The 12,600-nt window shown below is 46.3% G+C and overlaps 1 protein-coding gene across 2 annotated transcripts in view; it reads right to left on the reverse strand.

Moving 5' to 3' along the window:
* Positions 1-10,326, reverse strand: part of CTDNEP1 (CTD nuclear envelope phosphatase 1) — a 76,360-nt gene extending 66,034 nt beyond the window's left edge. The window contains exon 1 of one of the 2 annotated variants that reach the window (XM_078668588.1): positions 9,590-10,326. In XM_078668588.1, the coding sequence (XP_078524714.1) occupies positions 9,590-9,691 (102 nt within the window). In that variant the 5' untranslated portion in view covers positions 9,692-10,326. The remainder of the gene's footprint in view (positions 1-9,589) is intronic. The other variant, XM_078668589.1, reaches the window with a different exon arrangement.
* Between the last annotated feature and the right edge of the window lie 2,274 nt (positions 10,327-12,600).

A 12,600-nucleotide genomic window follows, 5' to 3' on the forward strand; every position in this document is an offset into this window, starting at 1 on the left:
ATTCACAAGAACGCACACAGCTCTAAACCCGGTACCTTCTTTCAAGCACAAAGGAACAAAGACAACTCCATATACAAGATACTATAAAAAGACCATGTAACAAAGGTCGCAAACAGATACAATAAACAAATATGACACCAAACAACTCTACACAATCACTGATAAACCCAGAAGACTATTTCTTGAGACCAGCTTAGCAGCTGATGAACCAACTACAAGGAAAGGCAAGCCCGATTACAGACAACCTCGAGGATGTGGAGTAAGACCACTGTGCTGCATTCTGCTGGCAGAGAGGAGAGGTCCCCATTTGTTGGCTCCTACAATGGACTGCACAGCTGGAGTTAGTGTGCAGGTGGGCATGTGAACCTGCATGGGCATAATTCTGTAGTGCGGTGAGCTAGGCTGCACTCAATGCAGAAAAGGAAGTCTTCATTCCTGGATCTTCTCCGGCTTCAACTTCAAGCTCATCTCCCAAACAAGCGATGGACTCATTCCTGGTCGCTGCATTGATTCTAGTCAAGAGTCTGAGATGCACAACAGCCAACAGAGGTTGGGAGTTTCTTCCAGCTCCAAACCAAACGCAATTCTATTTCCTTAATGAATCTGATGCATCCAATTATGATGGTCCTTAGTGCCAAGCCATCACAGGAGCTTCTATTTCCTTTGATAAATCTGCCAGACATTAATGCACTTTTCCCTAGTGGAAAATAGGTCTCTGGTGCACTTGCTTATTTAGGAACAAGGGGCTTTGCTCAGGGCATTTTGCAGGGAAGTTAGAGTGACAAGACCGCAACACATGGTCTGGCAGAACAGTTCCTTTTCTGGGCTACGACGAGTCAATGTTCCACTATTCCTGCCCATATAGTCGAAGCCTTCCTCTACTTTGCAGCCCTCCCTTTGCTGGCGAGGGGTACTGGAAGCATTCAGTGAGCTCCTTCTATCAAGTTGCTTGCTAGGTAACTATTCCTGGTGGGGATGCAGAAATGTCCAGGTTCTTTTTACAAGCCTGGCAAATGGAGTTGGCAGTTAGCGACCCAGACCGTGAACTCAAGAGCCTTTCTTGGTCAAAACAGGTGTAGGACCTCTGTTACTGGTTGATGAGAAATCTCGGATTTGTGCTTTCTGCCCCATACGTATAACACGTTTGTAGGGTGTATGCATTCTACATGTCCAGCTCTGCGTATAGGTCAGGCAATTCCAAACTTTTACATATTCCTCCCAGAATTATTCAGCTACAGTCTTCTTTGTCTGTTGGTGTCAGCTGGAAGGTGGGGTGGAGCGGAGTGCTGCTTGTCAGAGGAATTCAAAACAGAAAGCAGAACATAAGGAGACGTTTCATCAATCAGCTACCTCTCAACTTTGTGGGTGCAACATGTCTGTGAAAGGATGGACCAGGAAGGTGGCAATCGCGGTCTGTACACTTCAAAGGAACTCGATGTCTCATATGCTACACGCGATAATCTGGTATGAAAGGAAAGAGCTCAAGAATATTTTGGAGACGCCTTGCAATTCACGCTGTGATTTGGGAGGCTCTTTCCAACCCCCATCTTAGGTCCCATGGTACTGCTGGTATCCATCTCAGATGAACGGACATGATCACTGCTCGCAATCTTCCATATGTTGGCCGTGAATATAATCTTTCCCTGATTCCACCACTCTTAAAACACTAATAATAGTAGCAAGGGATGATTTTCATTGAACTTAAGTAGCTCTTATAACTGAAAAGGGTGGATGCCCGAGCTCTACATAAGACGGAGAAAAAGACTCCAATAAAGGGAATGACAAACCAATAAAAGTTTTTTCTTTTTTTTAAAGAAGTACCCCCCTCACTCTCTTTAAAGCTACAAATTAAACTCAGCTTGCCTAGTATCTGTTCACTATTCTCCAACTCTCTCTTGGTCCTTCAGAACCTACACATAGACGCACTTTCCCCCTTTGAACAGAAAATGCGTCCTAGGCATGCAGAGCAGCATTATGCTGTAGAAAACGCCTTCCATCTGTAAGGTGTCAAACCTAATGTGACAGAGTTAGCAAGCATGATTAGTTCCAGGAGTTCTCCTAGACAAGAAGGATGCCACAGGTCGAGTCTGGAATTGTAAAGCTACCTACAAGCAGATCAAAAGCTCAAACCCTAGATGTCCTCTTAAGTCACCTTCAACTATGCCTTTCAGAGTGATTATAAACCTAACCATAGGTTTATTTACTAGCTCTAGAGTAGTTTACCTCACTTTGCCCCCCCCCTCCCGAGAGCACAGAAGAGGGCTGCTGACTTGATACCAGATAGAAAACATTATTCAGAGCATGCAATGCCCTTCTGCTTGCAAACGAGACATACTTTTAAGTGCAGAGTCAAAAACTCTTGCGGCTACTAGGATTAGCACCAAAAATAGCCTTGCAATAAAACCTGACACCATCAGCACACCCAGGCTCCAGCTCAACAGTTTCTTAAAGAACATAAAATGTAGTTAGTGTGGGAACACATTCAACTTCTTTCTAAGGAGATGAAATTCAGAAAAGCTCAATGAAACTACACTGAAATTCTTATGTTCTGGGATATAGAGATGAGGCATTTCAAGGCTTTTGTTAAGGTGGTATGGGAATTCAATGGAAGAAGGTAACTTCTCTCAGAGTCTAATGGTGTTACCCTGTACATTGGTCTGATAGCAGCATTTAGAGCACACCAGCATGTGAATGATTCTTCATTCTTACCCAGTTACAGCTAGAAGAATCTAAGCATATGAAAACACTGCGTAAGGAAGGTGGCAACCACTGGTTCCTACTGGCGAGAGCTCGCAACAAAGTAAGCCTGGAATGCACAGCCAGTCCCAGTAGCTTAGTGGATGAGGTCGGAACTTTAAAGGCTTTCAGTGGACTGACAGTGCGTGAAGCTTGAGTCAACAAGACCGATACCGTGTATCGGTAACAAGCACAGTCCATGACAAACCGACCGGCGTCGCGCAGAGCTCGTGACAAACAGACCGGCGGCACGCAGAGCTCGCGAGAAACAGAGCTCATGACAAACCGACCAGTGGCTCAGAGAGCTTCTGACAAACCGACCAGTGGCACAGAGAGCTTCTGACAAACCGACCAGTGGCACAGAGAGCTTCTGACAAACCGACCAGTGGCACAGAGAGCTTCTGACAAACAGACCAGAGGCACAGAGAGCTCGTGACAAACCGACCAGAGGCACAGAGAGCTTGTGGCTCAAAACCACCACTACAACAAGGATTCTTCTAGTCAGTAGTGGAAGAGGGATTATGAACAGACCAAGCAAGGAGTTTGAAACACCCCTCCACTCCTTAGTTGACAGCATGTAATGACGGTGTGTGGCCCTCTGGTGATAACCATGCAATACACTTGATCTGGAACTTATAACAAGTACAGATTTCCCCAGTTGCTAGAGGTATGTAGTTGACTGAGATTATATATCTCGCACACACACACAGAAAAAACAAAGGTTAAAGTAACATTATAGTTAGGTGAATTGTACAGGAACAACGTAACGTTTTAAACTGTAAAAAATACAGAAATTCACCAGTAATATTTATCTCAAGTAACTCTAACTGGATCTAAAACTTGCGTCCCTCCAGGCACAGCTTTCATAATCAATAATTTAATTGGTAATGTTACAGTGATATTATCAATGATATCATACAAGAGGTCATGAGGGGTGCAATATGTAGGGTTATTAGCAGTGCGTGGCGAGGGCGCAAGTTATAGTTACCATAGGGCACGAGTTATAGTTTCTTAATAATAATTTGAAAAACAAGGCTTGCCACACGTAACTTATAAATCAGCTAGCTGCATACAGTGTGCCAAAAACTGTGTGGTTATAAAAAGCATGAATGCTGCTCATATATCATCCTAAAAGGAAATGAAACATGTCAAGTCAATACCATGGAAAGGATCTCTGAGGCAAGACTCATCAAACAAAACAATAATATTATACATTCGAACCAGAAATCACACAGATCCTTGATGTGCTACTGAAGGCCTACTTCAGGAAGGAGCTTGTTATTGATCGTGGAGCCTTATCTAAGCCCAGGTCTAGCAAGTTCACTGCTGCAACGACCTGCATCTCAGTGATAATGAGAGTATGTGCAAATACAAAACCCTCTTAATAGAGGAGGGGGAGGGGTAGCAGAGTAGGCGAGAAAGCAGAACTATACAGATAAGAGGCAGCGAGAGGAGAAAACAGAACACACAACCCTTCTGGTTTGAGGTCACCAGTATGAGCCTCTGCATAAATCCTGCAAACCAGGTCTTCAAGCTAGCAATGGCAATTTGATATTCACAATCACATAGCATGTTTTACTTTCGGATTGTGAATGGAGATGGTTAAAAATATAGAAAGTAGTCACTTTTGGAGAACAGTTATGTTCCAGAAAAACTAAATCTGATCAACAGAGTTGAACACGAATAGCATCCTCGACTTAGAATAGTCATAGTGCTTCTTGCACCTGCCAGTTTTCCACTGACTTTGCACATTGATCTCAAGTCATTTACTCCATGTATTCCTTTTCTCCATAATGTAAAATTGCCACAGTAACATACATATACACAAACTGTATATGTTAATATAGCTTGAACGTAGTATAAAGACAAAGGCACACTGCATATGATCAAAAAACAACTTACACATGCACTTTAAACAAATGTAATGTGTCCTACATTTGCTGGTGTCAAAGAACCACACAGGCACCATGATGCAGAACTACGATTCTAATCGTATGAGTCTCAATACCAAAATGTATATCTCCACACAACAGAGATGCAATGCTAGTTGACACCCTGACTACAACTTTTTCTGTAGTGTGGTGCACCACATCCTCTGCCCTTTACGTTCTTCCTCGCATTCAAGCTGCACTGCAGCCGATACATCTTCGAGACACCTCTTAGAAACAGAGCTGGTTTAAAAGAGTTCCACATAATCACAAGTGACATCTCTGAAGTTAGGGGTGTCTATATCCTGGTCCAAGTGACAGCACCTAACAAGGTTCACATTTACCTCCCAGATTAAGCTGAGGAGTTGCCCAACCGCCTGGTTTGAATTACCCCGCACCACTGATCAACGTAGCAGGGAATAGATTATTTTTTGCTCAGCAAGGGTTTTGAGCCTTCGATCAGCACACTAATGGTCTTTGTGTGCCACAATGAAAAGTAGGAAGATTGCATAGTTCTGGCTCTGCTGCATAGAACTAGAAAATCACCCAACAGTCCTCGAGAGTTCCACTGAGACACCCAACTGGTACTTAGAGCTTCCTGCACGAGATGTCAGGTCTTGGAGGGTGCCCCGAAATAACCAGTATATTTAGCTACTGTAGCATATGAAGCAGTGACAGGGCGCCGAGCCAGTCGCATTCTATTATCTCTTGACAAGCTAATGAAGAATTGCGTACAGGGCTTGTGCATCCCAGCTCATTAAATTAGAAAGCTTTTGCTTGGTTGAATTATTATACATATAAATTGTTTTTTTAATTATGCAGCACTAATAATATTAGTAGCTCTCAATGAATTTCATTGAGCATAAGTAGCTCTCAGTACTAACTTCCACCTCGACAACCTCAGTGACTCCACCGCCCTCATGGACAAACTCGTCAATATCGGGCTGAAACAGCTCATCACCACCCCTACCCACAAGGAAGGACACACCCTCGACCCCATCTTCGCAGGAGGAAACAACATCCATTTCAGCCACACAACGCAACCCCCCTGGACAGACCACCACTGCGTACACTTCTCCTTCGAGAAAACAACCGCTCACAAACCTACACCACGTCCTCCATGAAGGAATTGGAGCAAGGTCACCGAAAGGCACCTCAACTCCACCCTCAACCACGATCCCCCTCCCACCACGACCAACATTAACTCTGCAGCCAACAAACTACAAAGATGGATCAGCTACTGCGCAGATAAGCTCGCCCCCCTCCGTAACTCCAACAGACAGCGCCCCATGAAAGCCACCTGGTTCACCACCGACCTCCGAGAACCCAGACGCACCAGCAGACGTCTCAAGAAAGTATGGAGAAACACCAAAACTCCAGAAGCCTGGACCACCTACAAGAATGCCATGACAGAATACCACTGATGCATCAGATCCACCAAAAGGACCTTCATCCAAAACAAAATCCTCGCCAACTCCAGCAACTCGAAGGAACTCCGCATCATTCAGGAATTCACCAAACCCCCTGCGAAGCATCAGACGTCACACCTTCCAAGAACCTCTGCAACAAGCTCGGCTCCTATTTCCATCTCAAGATCAAGTCCCTCCTACAACAACTTCAACGAACAGACACTGAAACCACACCTACCTCCAGCAACGCCAGCCAGCCTACCATCTCTGCCTGGACCCCGGTCACCACCAAAGCCACGACCATGAGGAGCATTTACTCAGGAGCCCCCATGGACCCCTGCCCGCTACACATCTTCCACAAACCCGCCACAGCACCCGAGCTACAACACACCATCAATGCCACCTTCAAATCCTGCACATACCCTGATGACTGGAAACGAGCAGAAGTCAAGCCCCTCCTCAAGAAGCCCTCCGCAGATCCTACAGACCCATCTCTATCCTCCCCTTCACGGCCAAAGTCACAGAGAAGATCATCAACATCCAGCTCACAAACTTCATTAAAGCCAACTCCATCCTCGACTCTTTCCAATCCGGATTCTGCAGCAACCACAGCACCGAGACCGCCCTCCTCGCTGCCACAGATGACATCCGCACTCTCCTCAACCAGGGACCCACGGCGGCCCTCATCCTACTGGACCTCTCTGTAGCCTTCGACACCGTCTCCCACCGCACTCTCACCACCAGACTCCACAACGCTGGCATATAGGGAACTGCCCTCGACTGGATCCGCTCTTTCCTCGCCAGCCGAACCCAAAGAATCAGACTCCCGCCTTTCCTCTCCGGACCCACAGAGATCCACTGCGGAGTACCCCATGGATCATCGCTCAGCCCCACGCTTTTCAACATCTACATGGCCCCCTCACTGCCATCGTCAGACAGCATGGACTCAGCATAGTATCCAACGCCGACAACCAGCTCATCCTCTCCCTCCCGAAGCAACCAGACTCAGCTTCCAGGAAGGAATGAAAGACGTTGCATCCTGGAAGAGTATCAGCTGTCTGAAGCTCAACTCGGAGAAGACAGAAGTACTTGGATACACCCCCATAGCATGGGACAACACTTAGTGGCCTACCGCCCTAGGCAACACCCCCCCCACTCCCACGGACCATGCCCAGAACCTCAGCATAAAAGTCAACTCCTCCCTCAGCATGACCTGACAGATCAACGCCATCTGCTCCTCGTGCTTCAACACCCTTCGCAAGACCTTCAAGTGGACCCCCCCCTCCGAATTCAGAAAGACCGTCACCCACACACTAATAACAAGCAGACATGGACTACGGAAATGCCCTCTATGCCGGAATCAACAAATCCCTGCTCCGAAAACTCCAGACCATCCTTAACACCAGTGCCAGATTCATCCTCTGCATCCTACGACTAACACATCGCCCACCACCAAGAATTAAAGACAAAAGGAAGGCGCGCTACATAAACAATTAAAAGAGAAGTAAATTCTTTGAAGGTTCTTCTTTTTTTTAAGTTTCTTTGGATAACAACAGCGGCACACAGCCAACGCGTTTTGTTCCCCCATGCCACAGGAACTTCGTCAGGGATAATAGTATGTTATGAGGACTTCCTATAGTCGAACCGAAGCACAGTGTATGTTCGTACGTTCTAGAAATGGAAGTCATGCAGGATGAGCGTTCGTCGTCCTAATAGGTGGAACGAAGTCTTATCAGTACAAATGAGGAAACTCTGTAGATCCAAGAAATTTGAATAAATGCTTTATAGGGCCGTTCTTCGAAGGTCCCAATTGTTGATGGATAACAATAGATATATATACTAATATGGCACCACTGTTATGTGGTCTCCTTCGAAAACGCCCCACAGTCGATAACGCTAACACAGAATGGGGTCCCACTTGGGTTGAAAAACAGTCTCCGAATAATGACCAGTCAGTGCTTCCGTAATAATAAGTTGACGTGCATTGAAGTGCAAATCTCCATCGATGATGCCGATTCGACTATAGGAAGTCCTCATAACATACTATTAGCCCTGACGAAGTTCCAGTGGCACAGGGGAACGAAACGCGCTGGCTGTGTGCCGCTGTTGTTATCCAAAGAAACTTAATAAAAAGAAGAACCTTCAAAGAATTTACTTCTCTTTAGTCTTTAATTCTTATTGTTAATAGGCATCTCTCAGCAGCAGGTGCCGGAAGTTGTTGCAGTCAAAGTAGTAATTGAGAAACTAAGTGAGCGAATGTGCTTTACCTTGGTCTGCTGCTGTGTTCTTTCGCTGTCTTGGTTGATTCTCACATCGCCCACCACCTACAAGACCTTCACTAGCTCCTCGTCGAGTAGAGAATAACCTTCAAGCTACACACTCACGGCGACCAATCCCTCCACAACACCGGGCCCCAATACCGCAACAAAAGAGTCTCCTTCCACGTACCCAAGAGAAACTTCATTCCGCCGACCTCGCTGAAACCCTGCGCATCCGCAGAGCCAGAGTGGGCGGAAGAACCTACTCCTACATCGCGCAAAGACCTGGAACGAGCTCCCACTCAACATCAGACATACTGCCACCCTGCACAGCTTCAGGAAGAGCCTCAAGACCTGGCTCTTTGGCTGAATCGGAGCTGCACTACCCCACTCCCTCACGGGTGAGTAGCACACTTCACAAATCCCTGATTAGTTGATTGACTACCAAGACACAACTGAATCCTTCTGTCAATAACTTGGTAAAGATAGCATTACAAGACTTCCTCTTTCGCAGACGTAATTAAGTGCAGGAACAACATGCCTTAGCAACTCAGGGAAATCCACAATATGGTCGCTCCCTCCTTTCTGTAAAAGGACAACACCTTTGGTTCCCTAACAAACCATATAAAAAATCTATCATTCCCACTCTCCCGGATAACCGTGTGGTCGGCAGGTTGAGACTACAAGTGATATGTGAACTATACTCATGTTCAGAGTACAGTACGTCAGTTGATTGTGTCATCACTTCCCCATGGAATTCCCTGCAGCTTCATGTTCACCTCTGTACAATACAATTATCCTCGACCTACCACTGCTTACGATTGATCGCTGCAGCCATGATTATAACCAAAAGGCGACTGAGATGCACCATACAAGTACGTCAACAAACTGCTTACAAGATGTAACTGAATAATGACCCTGCTCCTGACAACCAGAGTCCTCTTCTGCACAGTCCGGCTGGTGAGCAACGAGAAGAATTTCTAGGGCTAAAGTTCTCGCTGTTTTTCAATGTATACTTTTCATAAGCACCACATCTGCACCTAGACGTGCTCGGCATTTCTCCGTCGCTAAGTTTCATACTTCGCAAGAACTCTTTCTCCTCCACATTCCCCTGACATCTCCCTTTCACTTTTTGGCCTCTTTACCATAAGTTACTCATCCATCTGAACCATATATTGGCATGCACTGTAACCCCAAACCTACCCCTTCCCACCTTCCTAGCCCATTTCCCTCTTTTCACAGACTGGCTGGTACTCACGGTCCGGACCTGCCTCCGTAGCACGTAGAGCAGGAAGCTCCAGAGCTTGGCCGCGATGGCCAGGAAGCTGCGCACCCCCAGCAGGCACTGCGTCTTCATCATGGCCAGCAACCCGAGCTCCGCCAGGGTGGAGAGGAGCGGGGGGCCGGGTGGGCTCCGGGGGTGGAGGCGAGGACAGGCCGTGGCGGGGCCGGGGAAGGGCCTGGAGGGTAGACGGGGAGGGAGGGGGTCCTGGGTATGAGGGGCTGGCAGGCACGGGCTACAGACTGGATATATTGAGGTAGGGCAGAAGCAGCGGGGCCTGAGGTCGGGGATAGGTTATGGGAGGGTTGTCATGGGCCCTGGAAAGTGTCTCTAGAAGCTCAGGGGCCTGGAGTGGCCCTGGAGGTTGAGGGCCCTGGGGGAGGATCTCCCCTGACAGCCAAGGGGAGGACCTCAGGGTTAATGGGGGCGGAGCCCTGGAGGGGAGGGCTCCTCGGAGGGACGAAAGGGGAGGTTTGGATGTTCGTTCCCCTCACTGCCTTGGCTCGTCGCCGGTCCGCCTCCGACTTCCGCGGGCGCTACTGGTGCCCCTTCTGACAGCCGCCATTACTGACCCCCGCGATCACTTCCGGGTTGACCACTTCCGGCGGGGGTGCGCGGCAGGAAACTGATGGGGGAACAGCACAGGGACGTGGGAAAAAAAGCGCGCATGCGCGGACAAGTCTTGCGAGGGCTCCTGAAGGTGTACTGCGCAAGCGCGGCGGAGGAGGAGGAGGTTGTAGACATAAAAAACAGCCTTAACGATGACAGCTGCCGTTGAAACGAAATGAAGGTTAGGACTGGGGCTTGAATGAGGAAAGAAAGTGGCCACGTTTCCAATAGTAAGAAGTAGAATGAGGAAGTCGAGCAAAATACCGCGGGATAGCTATTCAACTGGCTTCTAAACTGTGCTGTTCCCAATGATATGTTTTTTCATTTTTTTTAGCAAAATATAACAGAATCTTAAACATGACTAACTCGTGAAAACATTGCATCTTTCTATTTTTGGTAAATTAACATACTTTAGTACTTGTAGTAATTACATGCTTGAATCCATTTTCTGATGATATTTCCTCTTGTCTTGGGGAGACCCTCACGGCTAAGATTTCTCCACAGTTTGGAGGCAGTCAAACTGCTGTCATTCTTGCAGCTGCTCCTGGAGAGGTAATTTCATTGTACATTAATGCCCAGTTACTTACTGGTAAAGCAAGTTATCTCTAGCCCCTGCTGTCCTCTTCTCAGTCACAATTTTTGAAGTTGACCCTCCTCTTATCCGTTAGAAAACAAGCATTTGCAATGCAATAGGTCTCGCATTACTGAACGTTTGAGCTATTTGTTGTGATTACGAGTGTCCTTTCCATTTGCAAATAATAATGGAACACCGAGAGTTTAAACTTTCAGTAATGTGAGACCTATTGCACTACAAATGCCTGTTTATTATGGATCGAAGTGGACTGGGCTTTGAGGTCTGGCAATAAGGCATTGGTTAACATTAGGGGTCTTTTTTGTAAAACAAGAAATTTATTTTTCTTAAACCATAACGCAAAACTGGCTAACACACAAGTCGTTTCCTTGGGACTAGTAACAGTGCTGAATGTTAATGCAAATTCCTATTTATGAGATAGTCAAGATCCAATTCTACAATGAGGTGAATGTCCGAATATTAACAAAAATCGCAAATAAAGGTATTCATGCTTATACCGGCAAAGTTATGCCGGTAAAGTATACCGGCATAGCATTCGGTACTGGCTTTGGCCCTGAGGAAGCGACTTGTGTCATGAAACATGTGTTGGCCAGTTTTGCGTTATGGTTTAAGAAAAATTGATTTCAAGTTTCAAATAAAGACTACAAAGGGAACCCATTGCCTTATTTTCCAGACCCCAAAACCCAGTTCACTTTCTGTATGTTTGTATGCAGGTCTTGTGGGATTAACCCCGCACCCTGTTTGAGGTCTTTGTGTCAGATTGTGTGAGCCTCTGTATCCCTCTCCAGCTCATTGGTTTATTATAGATCGACCTGGGTTTACCATTCAGGATTGAGCATAGTAGTTTCCTCGTTTCTTTGCGAAGCTGTGTAAACGGTGCCCTTTCCTCCACAATAGAAAGGCAGTAATTCTTCTATTCTTCTCTGTCTTTTGTCAGAAGTCCGAGATTTTCTCATATTGCCAATCTGGCTGGGTTCCTTCTCAGAGGGAAAGATGGCACTAGATTCTTTTGCAATAGTCTAACAAAATTTTTTAATTCTCTTCGTTTCTCCAAGTGACATCTTTTCTGTTGTGACTCAATCTGCCGCACTAAAACAATTCATTCAAGGATTTAGGTCAATTTACCTCCAGAGCCAGGGAAGCTTTTATTTTTCCTCGAAGTTCATGGTTGAAGGCAGCAGCCAGTCGTCTCTCGCCAATCCAAGCTACCTAAGCCAACAACTCTTGAAACAGACGATACATGAAACCAAATCTCATAGGTCTTGTGTAATGGTTAATGTATGAGCAGTGCATCCTGTGTAATGTGACACTCACTAAGTGTCGTTTTAAAATCCTTCAGAAACAAGTTATGATTATGAAGACAAGGATGTTGATTGGGACTCAGAGTGGAAGCCCAGACCTACGTCCCTTGTAATATTACAATGCAATAAAAGAGACTTGACTTGATCAGTCATAAATACTCATGGGCCAGCTAAGAAGAGAAAGGGTGAGTATTTCTTTGATGGAGTAATTCCTGTAGTACAATTGAATCTCTCATTCCCGATTTGATTCCCTCCACTGCCCTGTGACAGGATATTTCCTGAAGCTGCAGGGGAAGGAGTGGTGGTGGTACTCCTGATGTGAGTACTTTTAGGGATTCCAGATGCCATTTTGTCAATAACTAACCAATATTGCGGTTCTTAGCTGGCTGTGCTTAAGTCATCGTGAATCCTATTATTGGCTTCAACCATCGTCTGTAGAGGATTCACCTCCGGCTCCATGAGAACCGCTACTGCAGCTTGGCAAA

The sequence above is a fragment of the Lissotriton helveticus genome, chromosome 12 (genome assembly GCF_964261635.1).
Source record: "Lissotriton helveticus chromosome 12, aLisHel1.1, whole genome shotgun sequence".
In the NCBI taxonomy this organism is placed as follows: domain Eukaryota; kingdom Metazoa; phylum Chordata; class Amphibia; order Caudata; family Salamandridae; genus Lissotriton; species Lissotriton helveticus.